The sequence below is a fragment of the Penicillium crustosum genome (genome assembly GCF_028827405.1).
Source record: "Penicillium crustosum strain IBT 35664 chromosome Unknown utg000001l_segment0_segment0, whole genome shotgun sequence".
NCBI classification, from domain to species: Eukaryota; Fungi; Ascomycota; class Eurotiomycetes; order Eurotiales; family Aspergillaceae; genus Penicillium; species Penicillium crustosum.
In genome coordinates this window covers 8,000,776-8,015,396 of record NW_026623122.1, presented here as the reverse complement: position 1 = coordinate 8,015,396, position 14,621 = coordinate 8,000,776, and the positions used below count along the sequence as shown (strand labels likewise).

At 45.8% G+C, this 14,621-nt stretch overlaps 5 protein-coding genes across 5 annotated transcripts; 4 read left to right on the top strand and 1 right to left on the bottom strand.

Moving 5' to 3' along the window:
• Positions 1 to 3,495: 3,495 nt before the first annotated feature.
• N7487_002993 (uncharacterized protein) lies at positions 3,496 to 4,284 on the top strand (the record flags this gene model as incomplete). The annotated part of the gene is made up of 1 exon (XM_056870740.1): positions 3,496 to 4,284. One exon carries the CDS (start codon positions 3,496 to 3,498, stop codon positions 4,282 to 4,284), a length of 789 nt encoding a protein of 262 aa, XP_056735524.1.
• A 612-nt stretch (positions 4,285 to 4,896) lies between these two features.
• Positions 4,897 to 5,475, top strand: N7487_002992 (uncharacterized protein; the record flags this gene model as incomplete). The annotated part of the gene is made up of 2 exons (XM_056870739.1): positions 4,897 to 4,995; positions 5,050 to 5,475. The coding sequence occupies 2 exons, from the start codon at positions 4,897 to 4,899 to the stop codon at positions 5,473 to 5,475; spliced, it is 525 nt and encodes a 174-aa protein (XP_056735523.1).
• Positions 5,476 to 5,505: 30 nt separating this feature from the next.
• Positions 5,506 to 5,760, top strand: N7487_002991 (uncharacterized protein; the record flags this gene model as incomplete). The annotated part of the gene is given in 2 exon segments (XM_056870738.1): positions 5,506 to 5,716; positions 5,735 to 5,760. 2 exon segments carry the CDS (start codon positions 5,506 to 5,508, stop codon positions 5,758 to 5,760), a joined length of 237 nt encoding a protein of 78 aa, XP_056735522.1.
• Positions 5,761 to 6,104: 344 nt separating this feature from the next.
• On the top strand, positions 6,105 to 6,395 carry N7487_002990 (uncharacterized protein; the record flags this gene model as incomplete). The annotated part of the gene is made up of 2 exons (XM_056870737.1): positions 6,105 to 6,252; positions 6,310 to 6,395. 2 exons carry the CDS (start codon positions 6,105 to 6,107, stop codon positions 6,393 to 6,395), a joined length of 234 nt encoding a protein of 77 aa, XP_056735521.1.
• A 733-nt stretch (positions 6,396 to 7,128) lies between these two features.
• N7487_002989 (fungal specific transcription factor domain-containing protein) lies at positions 7,129 to 9,720 on the bottom strand (the record flags this gene model as incomplete). Its single annotated transcript, XM_056870736.1, has 7 exons — positions 7,129 to 7,657; positions 7,706 to 7,935; positions 7,985 to 8,386; positions 8,461 to 8,789; positions 8,840 to 9,312; positions 9,366 to 9,502; positions 9,634 to 9,720. The coding sequence occupies 7 exons, from the start codon at positions 9,718 to 9,720 to the stop codon at positions 7,129 to 7,131; spliced, it is 2,187 nt and encodes a 728-aa protein (XP_056735520.1).
• Between the last annotated feature and the right edge of the window lie 4,901 nt (positions 9,721 to 14,621).

The following is a 14,621-nucleotide window of genomic DNA, read 5'->3' as shown; positions in this document are numbered from 1 at the left end:
AGATATAGACAATCTTGGTTATCTTACCCCTTCAAACCGACTTGGTACCCCTGAACCATCCACTAGCCAGCAGACGTTCGATCTCGACTCTATTGACTCCGAATTCCTTCGTCCGATTATTCCCCTTATACCTCCTACCTCACTTCTACGTGTTGGTCCCGATCGGAGAAAGGCATTTGTTCTTTATGACAAAATGACTCATACCGAATGGGTCGACTGGTGGTTACAGACTGATTTTGGAAGGAAGAGCAAGATCCATTGGGACTCAAACCACCAGTCTGATGTTTGGGGTAGGTTTAACCAGGTTGCAAATAGTATCGATGGGGCACCAAAGGTTATGTGTAAGAATTGCGGCCAGATTCTTGAGCATCCTTACACTATCCATCCTCATCCAACGGGCGACCGGAAAGCACAATATCATGGCACATCAACAATGTCAAAACATATCAAGAGCGCAGGGTGTCGAAAGGCTAAGGGTGGATCAAAGCTAGAGATCACAAGATTCCTCAGCAAAGCTGTATGTTCTATTATAACTTAATCTTTTATTCTCCTTACTAAATTTTTTTAGGATGATACTCCGACCGAGGCTCCTTTCTCACAAGAGGCCTGGGAGGAAGAGATTTTATCCTTCTTATCTCTTAATCGACTCCCATTTCAACTTATCGAGCACCCAACGTTTCAGAGCCTAATTCAAATGGCTCGCACCTCTCTATCCACCCCGTTTATCCCCTCTGCTGATACAATTCGTCGTCGGCTATCAAGCACAGTTAAGAGTCGGCAACAGAGTGTGCTTCAGATGCTTCCATCTCACTCAAAGATATCTATTGCCCTTGATTGCTGGACCTCTCCCTTCTCACAGGCGTTTATGGCAATCACTGGCTATTTCATTGATAGCGACTGGGTATATCGAGAGGTGCTACTAGACTTCAAGCCTATTTATGGGGCGCATACTGGTGCAAACCTAAGTAGTGCGCTGATAGAGACCCTCACAGAACATGGAATCGAAGATAGGGTGTTTGGGCTGACAACAGACAATGCATCAAACAACAAAACTCTTATGGAATCCCTTCAACAGGTTTTACCGGATGGTGTTATTGTTATTCGAATTCCTTGTCTTGCCCATGTTATCCAACTTAGCCTGAACCAGCTTCTTGGACACATCAAGGCAGTTCCAGAAAATGAGACTACAGAGACAAAGTGGACTGATCAACAGTCTAAAATGGCCCAGCAGAATGCACAACAACAGCAGCGAGGGATTTCTTCTACGCTGAATAAGATTCGTTACCTTGCAATATATGTGAACGCTAGTCCCCAGCGCCGGGAGAGTTTTTACAATCTCCAGCCCCAAAAAGTCAAGATTGCCCCAATCCAAGATGTGAAGACCCGGTGGAATTCAACATTCCTAATGCTTCGCCGCGCGAAGAGACTACGGTCTGTTTTTGGCCCTTTTTGTGAAGAGTATGCTCGTCTTGATCTGCTACCAGATACCGAAGAGTGGCGTCAAATTGACTATCTTCTTTGTATCACGGAGCCATTCTTTGATTATACTCTACAACTCTCAAAGACTCGGGATATTACTGCACATTATACTTTTAAGATATACAACCGGCTTTTTGAGCATCTTGAACAGTCAATGAAGCAGCTCAGACGGAAGCGTGTTCTATGGAAGAAACAGATGCTTGATGCGCTCGAAGCTAGTCGACTAAAGCTTGACGAATATTACTCTCAGACTGATCATATCCGAGGGTATATCTTTGCGATATGTACCATGCTTGCGCCTGTGAATAAGTTTCAATTCTTTCAAACTGATGACTGGGATCAAGAGTGGCGCGATAAATATCGCCAGGCATTCCAAAAAGCTCTCGTACCATATCAAGATCGGCTTTCTCATATACAAGACTCGCAACCTTCTTATAATCAACCTCGACCAAGTTCGAAGCTTGATAAGATGTTGAATAGTAATAGAAGACAGCTGTCGGGAGTCACAGATGAGATAACACAATATCTCGATAGTGGTATGTTAACCCTAAATAATATTAATATTTTACTAACTAGTTAATAGATACGATTGAAATTGCGCCTCTTGGTTTCTGGAGAGAGAATCAACACCGCTTTCCAGCTATTGCAGCTCTTGCAAGGGATATTCTCTCAATACCAGCAACAGGCGCTGGTGTTGAACGACTATTTAATACCGCTCGAGATATCTGTCATTACCGCCGGGGAAGAATGAAGTCCGAAACAATCCAAGAGCTTATGATGTTCCTTTGTACTTCAAGATTCGATCTTGAGGAGCAAGAGGCTAAGCGACTTGAAGAGTTTTTTACACAAGACGAAATTGAAGTGGCGAAGGAAGAGAAGGATGAGAGACCCGATGGGGTTGAAGTAGACCCAATTAGTGATACTGAAGAGCTAGATAAAGGGGATAAGGAGAATAAGGCGATAGAGGATATTGAAGATGATATGATTGAGCCTAAGCTACCGGATAATGGTACGCAGCTCCGATTATCAGGACGGAAGCGTAAACAGCGAGATGATGATAATTTCCAGTATCACTAGTTAGCTAAAATATTATCTTCCTACCCTAAATCTACATACTCTTGATATAGATAAGATGCAAGAGAAATACCCAAAATTACAATAAGAGATTGTATAAATTATGCAGTGAGGATTCCTTGGTATATTTGTCTTATTTGTAACCCAATTGGGGCCCCAGTATGGGTCCGGGTTGAGGGTAGTAACCCAGAACCCAGCGCTGGGTTGAGATTTTGGACCCGGACCCAACCCAAACCCGGGTTGGGTCCGGGTTGGGTCCGGGTCCGGTTGGGTTCTGCGGAAGCCTATCAATGATCGCATTGATTATCCGTCTTTCGAAGGAGAAGCAATGGGAATCCCAACATTCTACTTTCCTTCTTGTTGATTGAATTTCCCCATCATATTATAAAACCCTCATGTTTTACTAGTTAGAAAGAACAAGTTTGAAATCTCTTCTGATCCGAGCCTGAATATCCGTACATACCTAGTTAAATTGCTGAACTCAGATATTGCCAGTCGCATGAGAATTGCTTCCTTCTCATTTCTTTATAATCACTCTTAACCGGGTTTGGGGGGCCGGGTTCCTGGGCTTTCCGCAACCCCGGGCATTTTTGTACTAGTAGCCTACTTGCCAATTCAACCACTAAAGATGCGTAAATCTAGCGATTTTGATGAATCCCGCATAGCCGAGGCAACAGTTTGGGCGGGCAGAAAGGCACGGATAAGCTACATCGGCATGAGGGTAGTTAGATATGAGGGCGGAAGAAGAGGCGGTGAAGAAGCGGTGAAGGCATTGGGATGTGGGCTTGTGTGATCCCTATACTCCGTAATAAGTCCGCTGTAAATGGGATCCATCCGGTCAGCTCGCTTAGAAAATCTCACCGCCTTTGATTATTACCGTAGCGGGCAGAATCAGAGACGGAGCGAACAAGGGTAACTATTGTGCTTGATGGAATTTTCACCATGCCAGACTCTTACCCCCTTATCCAACCGAGGCTTTCCGCAGTGTCTAGCCTAACCGAAGAAGAAAATACTGAGACAAGCCTACATAAAGAGCCACGACAGAGATGTCTTAAAAGTTGCCGCGAATGCAGCCGGCGCAAGATTAAATGTGACAGAAAAATACCATGCCGCGCTTGTATAGAGAGGGGCGAGGCAGAATTGTGTCGCCGGCAGCTGCCTTTGCCAGCCAAGCATCAAGTTCAGACGAGATACAGCTCGACGGTGCCGCCTGCGATTCAGGCTGAGCTCGACAGCCTACGCAGCCGGTTGGAGCGGGTAGAGTCTGCTATCTCACTACGGAGCAGTACGCCGCAACCTCAGTTTACCGATGCCGAGGAGTTCAATGAGAATGGGCTTGCCGGTGCCATAGAAGAAGCTGCGCTGGGGATTGGAGAAAAGCGGAGATGGCAGGGTAGTTCGCTTTTACTTGCGGGCAGGAGACCCTCAGAGTCTGTGCCTTCTCGATGGTTCTCGTCTATACCATTCTCAACATGTCTGCTGGCCCTTCCGCGGCGGCATGAATCTCAAAAACTGCTCAAATGGTACTGTGAGCACCTTGACTATCTGTGTGCATGCTTGCATCAGCCTACTTTGGTACAACAGCATGATACCTTTTGGACAGATTACGAGCAGCAGAAACCACAGGATGGTATGGTGCTAGCACTACTCTTCGCCGTGCTGAGTACATCGGCATTCTTCTTGGACGAGGAGCAGGCTCAATTGAGAGGGTTCGACCATCAAGAGCTGTAAAGACTTTCTAAAGTTTGGTTCGATAGTAGCGTTGCCACCTTCTTTCGGTGTAATGGATTGACTCATCCTTCTCTTACAGCCTGTGAGACAATTCTGACATTGAATCATGCGTTTCATTTGTCGGGGAATACGCTCATCCATGTTTCCATGGGTAGCCTTGTCCTCGGCATGGCCCGGGCAATGAACTTGCACATTTTGGGTAATTCCCAAGCTCTTTCAGAGGAAAATCTTCTTCAACGCGAGATAGGTCGCCGTGTGTGGTGGCACATTGTCGAGGCAGAATGGTACTTTTTGCCATATCACCGATATACATGTCAGTTAAAGTCGTTAGTTTCCTTATAACGCTCACTGACACCTTTCATAATAGCAATTTCCCCCACTCAATTTAATACAGTATTGCCAGATCTGACAGACAACGGAGCATCTGCTGCCCATAGCTCTGGCACACATTCGTTGACCTTTTTTCTTGCATGCTGCAAATCGTCAGAAATATTATACAAACTGTACGGAAACCTTCTTCCTAATCAGAATCCCCCGTATGAGGCAGTTCTATCTTTATCGCTTGATCTCGAACGGATATCCCAAAGTCTTCCTCTAGACTTGCAACGCGCAATGCAATCAACTGCTGTTCCCCTAGGATTGGTCAATACCGGAAGAGTGATAGGAATGTTGCTCGCCTACCGCACATATTTAATCCACAGAGCATACTTTGTGAGGTTATTCAAAGACTCAGCTTACAGAAAATCTTACACAGCTTATATACAGGCCTCTGAGACAATAATAGATCTGTCTAACCGTGGGTTACAACCCACGTTCTATCGCTTGTGGACAACCACCCTTTGGCTTGTTGCTGCAGGGATCGTACTATCCCTTGATCTTATCCATGCGGCCTCTCAAAAGAGAGTGTTTCCAAATATTTCTTCTCGACGGAAGGGATTGGCCGAACTTCAGACATTGCTCCTTACCCGGGCCGATACATCAGGAATTGGCTCGCGCGGTGCGATGCTCATCGGCTATCTGTGTGCCATTGAGCGCGGAATTTCGGTGGCCAGGCTCCCTGCAATTCAAATAACGCGGAAGATCATCCTTGACCTAGTTGCAACCAGCAATGGTGGCTTTTTTGCTAGTGAATCTGAACCGGCGGCATGCTATGATTCGCAGCAAGAAACTTGGCCACGGCCTTCGCTATAGGAAAATTCAAACGAGCTCGGTACCAGTAATATGGCGAGCTCTGGTTTCATGGATGCCGTTCCCTGCGCCGCCGACTCTTTCCAGTCGGAACCTTTCGACGATGCCCTCTTTCCCTGGTTGCAGGATTTGTCACGGAGTGAAATGGGCGAGCTTTCTGGTCCTTCAGTCGAGCCAGTTGATCTTCTTGGTGGCAATCTAGACCTCACCCTAGAGTTACCTCAGATCTCCAATTTTCTCGAAAGTACGTTTCCCAACCTAGATGGCAGTAGACAACATGAGTCGTGAAGGATCTATGATACTGCTTGTCAATCAACACATGTTATTCTTTTTTCCTTGCAGTAAATATATCTTTCGTTTTCCCCAGCCCAAGGCTAGACCCGTGGTAAAATGGTTGGAGTAGTAAGATATTGCGGAGATGGGCTGAGAGTATTTTCAACATACAAGATACGGCATACACCTCTTTCCCGTTCTAGAGTATGATATTTCATAAAATACCTACCTTGGATGTGAATATCTAAACATTGGTATCTTAATACCTCTCAGATCATAATACAGTATGCAACACCATGAGTGGATTGAGCCGCTTGGCCTTGCCTGGTATTCTATAAGGACAGGCAGGCCTTAAGACAATGTCTGAGCTCTTGGCTTTGCGCAAACATATATTACGGTCCTGGAGACTTCTGCGAGGATTTGGAGCTCCATTTGTCTGTCTTGGAATCGACTTACCTGATCCTATTTGTGAAGAGGCACTAGAAAAGGAGTGCGAGGACCTTGAATGTGAGTAAGGCCAACAATAGCACCGGGGTGACGTTCTCAAATCCCTCATTTCTGTAGACCGGGAAATTGGATGGTGGGTCTATAGAATACGAGCATACATGGAGGTCGATTGTGCCAAGTGGGATTGGGAAGGTGCTAGGTGAGTGACACCTGAAAACATGCCTCAAAGTTGCGGTATGTTTAGGGAGAACTTGTATAGGGCCCGAAAATTGACTGGCTGGTGTACTGTTGGATGTACCGCTATGTTGAGTATGGTTTCACCCACAGGGGGCGGGGCAACATATCAAAGCCCCCAGCATGGGACATTATATTTACCTATGGGCAGAAACGATCGGCACCTGTGGCATACAAATATACGTTGAATCTGGCGAGTTGGAGAGCACAAGTATGAATCTTCTGAACGCAAAGCGCTCAGAGGGATCCTCCTATTCTCAATTAGAGCTACCGTACATTCAAACTTGCGTTGGTACTAATATGACCAGCGGCTGTGTCATCGTTCATCAGCAAAAGAAGTCAATTTAACGATAAGAAACATTTCTTCGCGGATGCCTGCTACTGTAATTAAAGGGTAGAAAACAAACATGTACCCTTAGTCTCAAACCTTATCTTCTCGCCATGCTTGGTTTCTGCCGTGGATGCTCCTCAATTCAATCTCTGTTTATGTAAACTTCAACCCACATGGTGGCAACTATGGTGACGCTGCTCCAGCTGCTTTATCTGGAGGCCATCGCGAAACTGTCAAAGTATTAGACAAGGGGCCCAGGGTCAAGATACAGTGCGGTTGCTACTACAACGATCTCCAGGCTGCTTCATCTGAAAACACCATAACATTGTCCAATTATTCTTAGATAGGGGAGTCGACATGACCGTTCAAGCTTAGCTGCTTATGAAATTCGTGAAGTAGTCTGAATCAAACCATTCTACAGACGGCTGAACGCTGAACAACTCCCACAGCCGCTCGTCATCCCAGATCGAGTTTCTTTTTGGTTCAGCATGAGCGCCTTCTTGTCCAAACGATGCAAGGGTAACCTGCGGACTCATGTTTGTACCCGGTGTAACAGATGTGTCGGATGTCGTTCTCATATGAGACAGTTCACTAATCACGGCCCCATTTGATGTCGTAATGGGAGAAGGAAGAGGCAATTGTGGTGTTTTGCAACTTGGTCCTGGATCTTTCTCCCTTTCGTCAATCTGGGTGTGCTTCCATGGGGTCTCAAGATGCGAACAAAGAGCGATTAATTGACTCAACAATTTTTGAAGGTTTTTGCTGAATGGGAAATGCTCTGGGATACTAGAAATCGTTGCAGTGGCGTCTTTCAGAAGCATTAGATCATGAAAATTTGAAGTAGCAACAAAATTGCAGAAGATCACAAAGAAAGGAGTAAGAGGGTACAAGAGGACGGTCCTATATTCTAATGAGGCTGTGGTTCTTGGGGGAAAGGGCCGACCTTACCAGAAAAGATAATCTGTCGTGAATTTTGAGTTACTAGAGATAAGTGCACAACACTCTTGCATTGACCACAGAGCTTTCCGTGCATATTGTACACACTCTTCACGTGTGGCCTGATCATGCAAGGATATTGAATTGAGACGAAGGACAGTGGTGGCTATCGAGAAGTATGTAAAGTCAACAGCATCCCACTCAGCTTTGAGAGCAGGTAGGTGGATGTATCGAGAGCGAGACTGAAGAAAGTTAGACTGAGGTGAATAAGGTGTCAACTAGTTAGTTTACCTCTAGGATGTCTTGGCGAACAGAAGCTAGCTTCAGTCGAAGAGATTCCATAAGCTCTGGTGGGCAGGGGCGATTGTTTTGCCTCCGAATCAGAGCAGCAAGATAGGAATCTTGGATTTGGGCGAGTCGCACCAGGATCTTTACTTTATAAGTCAAAGGGTTCTTGGGGTCGAGGTGCACCAACGTCGCTGGGTCAAACGGCAAGTCCGGTAAAGAGGATGGTCGAACCAGGAGCATGCTTAATGTCTTATCCATGTAATAGCACCAATATACAGTCTGCCGAATTTCGGATCCGTCGTTGCTGGCAAGGAAAATTGGGGATAAGTGGTGATATCCTAGAGCCACAAGGCTCCTAGCAGCTAACGCAGTCAAAAACCACGAGCGACTAGTTTCACCGAGAAGCTGTATAAGAGAAGCCTGTTAATTATTAGCAACAAAGAGGGATCTCATGCACCATTTTCAAGAGGGACGCATACACCTGAGAGTAGTGCTTGGAGCATTGGGAGACTTGGTGTCCTGGTGAAATCAATCTCTTTCAAACATCGGAGACCGGAAGCGATGTACGACCTTCTTGATCGCTCGAGACGGTCCACCAAACCTTCAGATGTACAGAAGCGTAGCCAGCGACTGACAAATATTGTGGCTTTAGAAAGGATACACAATGTGTATTGAAGAGCAAGTTGGCTTCCCACGGTGAGGTTACCCAGGGCCAAGCAATTGCGTTCCAAGATCTTGGGCGAGATGTGATCCGGCCAGTTCGCATACCATCCAGATTCTTGACCAAGAGGCCCTTCTTTGAACGGTGCTGGGGTTATTTACGGGCTTTGGAAGGGAAAAAAATGGAGAATAACGAACCGTGAAGTAACATATAAAACACTTCCATTGGAAGTTCCGTCGAAGGTACTTCATTATCTGCATGGTGCTCATCCTGTGTATCTTCTACACTATGGGATGAGGACGCAAATTTCCCAACAAGCGAGAGAGCTGACTCAAGGATGTGGACTTGGTCTGGGGAAAGGTTTCCATGGGAAGCAAGCTCCTGTCGAATCAAATTGCTTGTGCAGTCCCTGGTTTCAACTAGGTCGGAGGTAGGATCGTCAGGTATGAATACCGGGCTGGTATTAACCCGCGAAGAAGCTGTCAACTGAGGGTTGGCTCGGTTCTGGGATATCTCATCCCCCTCGTCTACCGAGGACTTTGCCCCGTTGAATCCCCGGTCTGTGATATTGGCAGCATGGAAGCAAGAAAAATGGCCCAAATCGCCAGGTGCTGTGGTCTCACCAAGATTCTGCGACAATGCCCGTGGGTTGGTCGAATAACTTTTCTTGCTGATAGCAACCTTAGTAAATTGCATTCAAAAATTGACATGCAACGGACTCACTTTAACGGGATGGTACGGCGCTTCCTTCGACGCGTTCGTAGACAAAGGATTTTACTATCCGCGCAGCTGCGGCAGATTTGTTCCCTGTCACATTTGATCTGTCCAGGCAGGTCATTATTCCAGATTTCAGAAAGGCCCTGTAGTGATGAAGAGGTAATGAGTGCCAGAAGCCGAAGATACCTTTCTGCTGTGGCATGAGTCACACTACTCAAGGGTTTTCACAGAACTTAGCGTATGAGACTGTAAAAGAGAAACTCGCTTAACTTACGGCTGGCAGTTTTCTCCCCTGGGGAAACGTCAAGATATGGGATACGCTGTCTTCCGTTGGGGGCAACGGGATCCGAGAGTGGTCCATGGTGGGCTAATTGGTTGAACAAGGGGTAGGAAAGAAGTCGCTCTTTTTTCCGAGACAAGTCTTGGGAGGAACTTTTGGCCTGGGGAATTTGCCAGAGAACAGTTCCGACCGATTCGCCGATTGGCCAACAGGCCTTAAAAACAGCCTGATCAGAGAATTTCCGAGAGAGGTTCGGAATATGAGAAAGTTGATTGGTTCTCTCGGATTTCGGCTTTTGGGAGGTTTAAGAGTACGCTGATCACGGATTCACTGAAATAATCTATGTTCTGGATCTTAATATAATTTCTCGAGGATGCGGAAATCAAAGCAGCACCCCATCGGGCCCCTTTGAAGATGCATTTTGATAACCAAGTAGACGCACCAGGGCAGAAATATAAGGAAGGGGTTGCCCATCGGATTTTCCGTTTGCGTCCGTGAGAATTAGTAATGCAGAAACTGGATTTGGAGAAGGCCCGCATATGTACCTCGGCTTTTCGGATCTCCGGGAAGCGGATCGCTTAATTCAGCTCTGGTCCGAGATAAAGCCCTTGACCCGTAAGTCTAGGCCTTGAGCTCCTCATCTCCATAGCCCAGATGGCTTCATCATTGTCTAAAAATTCATTCACTATCATGCTGTACCATTTAAAATTCTTGAGTGTACTCTAGGCCCTTTGCCTCAAAGTAACGACTGGTCCAATTTCATTTCTGTTGTAGTCGGAACATGACTAAGCGGGAATTAGAACGGAACTCCCGGCCATCTCGCTACTACAACATTATATCTCAAGACCTAGATATATTTAGCATAATATATTAAGCATAGAAGAACTAATACTCTGAAAACAATGCAAAGTCATATCTTTTGTTGGAATAAAGATATCGGAATTAATGTGTGTTTGCGGTGCGCAGGACGGCCGGGGATTACGTCAACAATTAGCGTAATTCCTGCATGACCGAGTCACCCATCCAAAATCGGGTCCTCCTACCTAGGCAGGCCCACTACACCGCCAAGGTCTTACCGCCCCGGCCGACCCAGTAAACCTCTGCCAAAGTAATACGCGACACGAAGATTGGTGTACATCTCGCGATTTCTATCGATTTCTCCCTACCCACGCATTCAGATCTAGACTGCGACATCGCCCATGGACGGGCGGGTGGGCAGTGCCCACGGGCCTTATGTAAGCGGGCGATGGGCACTATCCATACGCCCATGGACGGGCCCTACCCTTAGGGCCCATTGTCCATGGACACCGTGGGCGCCCATGGGCCTTTTTAGTAAGCAGAATTTCTTGACCTCGTGACCTGCATTATTTGTGCATTTTTTCTCTGTATTTTTGAGTAATTCGATTACATGTACAATGACTTGATAACAATGACTTGATACTACTGTCAATTTTCTGACCGAGGTCAGAAATGAGCTTTAGAAGCCTTTATACAACAACTTGACACATTGTCACTTTTTTGACCGGGGTCAGAAATGAGCCTTGGAAGCCTTTGCATAATGACTTAGGCATTCATTATATTCATACATTCACACTAATACGATACAAATTGATCATCATTGGGTTTGCCACGCTTCCTTGCTTCTCTTAAACCAGGGCGCTTTTGAGTGCTACCCTTATCTCCATAATGAGGGAGATGAGGACTGCTCTCATCTTCGCTGTCGACTAGCTCACTTCTCTGTCGCTTCCGCGTACTTAGCACTATAGAAGGACGAGGAAGCTGACTCTCCATTATAAACTCATACTCGATCAGTCCAACAGGATCATTATCCTCGGAATCCTCACCATCGCTGATTGGTTCAGGCATGTCAGTGGTAAGCTCAGCCTCTCTCTGTTCGTCTGCTTCTTGCATTGAATCCAAGGACGTATCCTCATCGGGTAGTTCTTCTATTTCAATGTCGAACTGGGTTTTACACCGGAACATCATGATATCCTGGACTGTCTTCGCACTCAGCCGCCCACGTCGGTAGTGGCAGACATCCCGTGCTGAATTGAAAAGACGTTCAACTCCAGCGCCTGTTGCAGGAATAGAGAGAATGTCGCGAGCAACACTGGAAAGAATTGGGAATTCATTCTCATATTCCTTCCAGAATTGTAAAGGATCGACCTTTCTCCTTGCTATCATAGGTATTAGTATTCCTGCTCGTAATAACAGTGAATATAACGTACGCTTTTCAAGGTATCTAGCAAGTTCGTGCTCCGACGTTGATGGATCAGAGTGGATGTGAGGCAGAAGGTCAAGGAGGGCGTCTAGGTCACTTGTACTGGCTGAGTGACGCTTAGGGGGTTGCTCTTCTCGTAGGGACCGTGTCTGAGTGTGTCTTTGGGCGTAAGGAGCTATGAACTGGCGAAGCGTTTCCTTATACTGATCACTCCAGTTTGTGTCGTTCTCCGATGTACCCCACGCCTTACTTGAGAAGAAGTGAAGCTTATGCTGGGGTGCAAGAATTGTTCCAATCGCGTAGAGACTACCATGGATCTCTTTCGTCTTTGTGTAGTAAGAGGTAAGCTTTGCCATCCCAGCATTGAGGGCTTGTAGCATCGCCTTCTTCCAAGGTATGGTTTTCGGAGTGAGTCGTGCAATCGATTCCTCGAAGTGCTCAAAGAGGGCGTTATAAATACCAAAAACATGATGTACTGTTATCTCTTTGGTCTTTGAAAGCACTGTGGTAAAGCGATAGAACGGCTCTGTGATATACAGGAGGTAGTCGACCTGCCGCCATTCTGCCTTACTGAGTTTGTATTTCTGAGTCCCAATATTATCACAGTATTCATCGCAGGGCTTGCTGAGGCGTTTCGCACGACGAAGCATCAAGAAGGTAGAATTCCAGCGGGTGCGGACATCTTGGATAGGCGCAAGTTTTGCTCCATTGGTCTGGAGACGGAAGAAATCATCGCGACGTTGGGGGCTTGCATTAATGAACACAGCAAGCCCTCGAATCTAGATAGTTATTAGATATATTAAGTGATAAACAAAGTGATACACTTACCTTGACAAGGGTTTGTACAATGACTTGTTCACTCTGTGAAGCACGGAGCGATCGAGCTTGGGCTTGGGCTTGGACATCTGAAACATTCCGATCTGTGGTATCGTTCTGGGGATCGGCCTTCACCGATCCAAGTAGCTCGCGAAGGCTTAGCTGGATAACATGTGCAAGACAAGGGATTCGAACAACCACCGGGCTATTCGGTAGTTCAAGGGAGTCAATAGAGTCTTGAACTGCCTGTACTAAAGTTGTGTTATTTGACGCGTTATCTGATGTAATCGCTAACACACGATCAGTAATATCAAGCTTCTTAAAGATCTCCATAAGTACTTCACTTAGATTCACACCAGAATGCGCCCCATCAAGTGGTTCGAAACCAAGTAGGAGCTCACGGTAATTCCAGTCTCGGTCGATAAAGTACCCTGTGATTGCCATGAATGCCTGCTGAAAAGGCGATGTCCAGCAGTCGAGGGCAATTGAGAGCTTCGCATCTTGTGGTAAGGTAGCGAGAATTGAATGTTGCTCCTCGTCGACCAATTTCTTGAGCCGGCGTTGAGCAGTGCGAGGATGGAGTAAAGTGGGTTCAGCTGGAGCCTTTTGTGCCATTCGAATCAAGGAAGCAAATTGCTTCCTCTCAAGTATCCGGAAAGGGAGGTTCAGACTGGTAAGACATTCAATCTGCTCTCTTTCCCATTCATCATTCGAGAATTTTGAGTTATAAGATAACTCCAGTGCCTAATATGTAATATGTTAGTTATCTTGAAGGGTATAATAATATAAGACTTACCGGTATATGCTGCATGGTCTCCTTAATCGACTGTTGTGTAGCCTTGCTTTTACCACCCTTTTGGCATTTGCCTGAGGCTAGATGCCGCTTGAGTGTATTGGTGCCGCTTTGCTTTGTACTTGGATGAGGCAATGTAACCCCACACGTCCGACACATGACCAAAGGTTCGCCTGTAATATGATGTGCTACCTGGTCGAAGTTCTCCCAGACATCTGATATGTGTTTTGCATCCCATCGTAGCCTTTGTTGTGTCTCAGTACTGCTGCCGCGTACTGTGGTACGCCACCACTCGATAAACTTTACTTTGGACGCGTTGTTCATCGCGTCGTAGAGGATAAACTGCTTTCTCCGATCGGGGCCGACGCGTTTGAGAGAGCAATCAAGAATAGCCGGTTGAGTGAACTCGGACTCTATCAGTGAGATAGAAGTCTGTTGGCTGTTGAAGAGACTGGGATCAATATTTGGATCAAGGTTAGGATCAAATATATCGGCGACGTAGGAGAGGTCTGGTTGGGAGCTCGGAGGAAGTGAAGAAGGCCCTGCGGTATAGGCACTAGGTTGGGACATGGTTAATGTGATGTAAGGGATAATATAACGACTATAGGAGAGTGAGTGATCTGAACTTACAATAGGTAACTTGCGACCGTGTGAAACGAGGATTACTAGTAAAAGGGGTGCTTTGTATAGATCTGATAGATCGTAAATTGAGTGTAGACCCACTATATATTATAAGCTGATTGGCTATAAGTGTCTTTGTCCATGGGCATGCCCGTGGGCACGCCCGTGGGCACGCCCATGGGAACATACCTAAACGCCCATCTTGAGTTACAATCGAAGGATTTAAAACTCCTAGAATAATAACATAAGTCTTTGAGTGATATAATTGACAGAATTCAGTGATATAAGCTTATAAAATAAGAATTATACTAATTATCTTTCGATCTACCTATAAGAAATATACCAGAGTGAGAGATAAAGTAGAATCCATAAGTAGTATTTTACTTATAGAAAATGCCAGGCATGTACCACTGACTTGAATATATATCTTCAAGCTGTTACAGTATGATTTGATAAGTTAATAAAAATACCACACAACATGATGTATTTCGATTAAAATTTTAGTCCAATTCGTATCATATATATACTAGT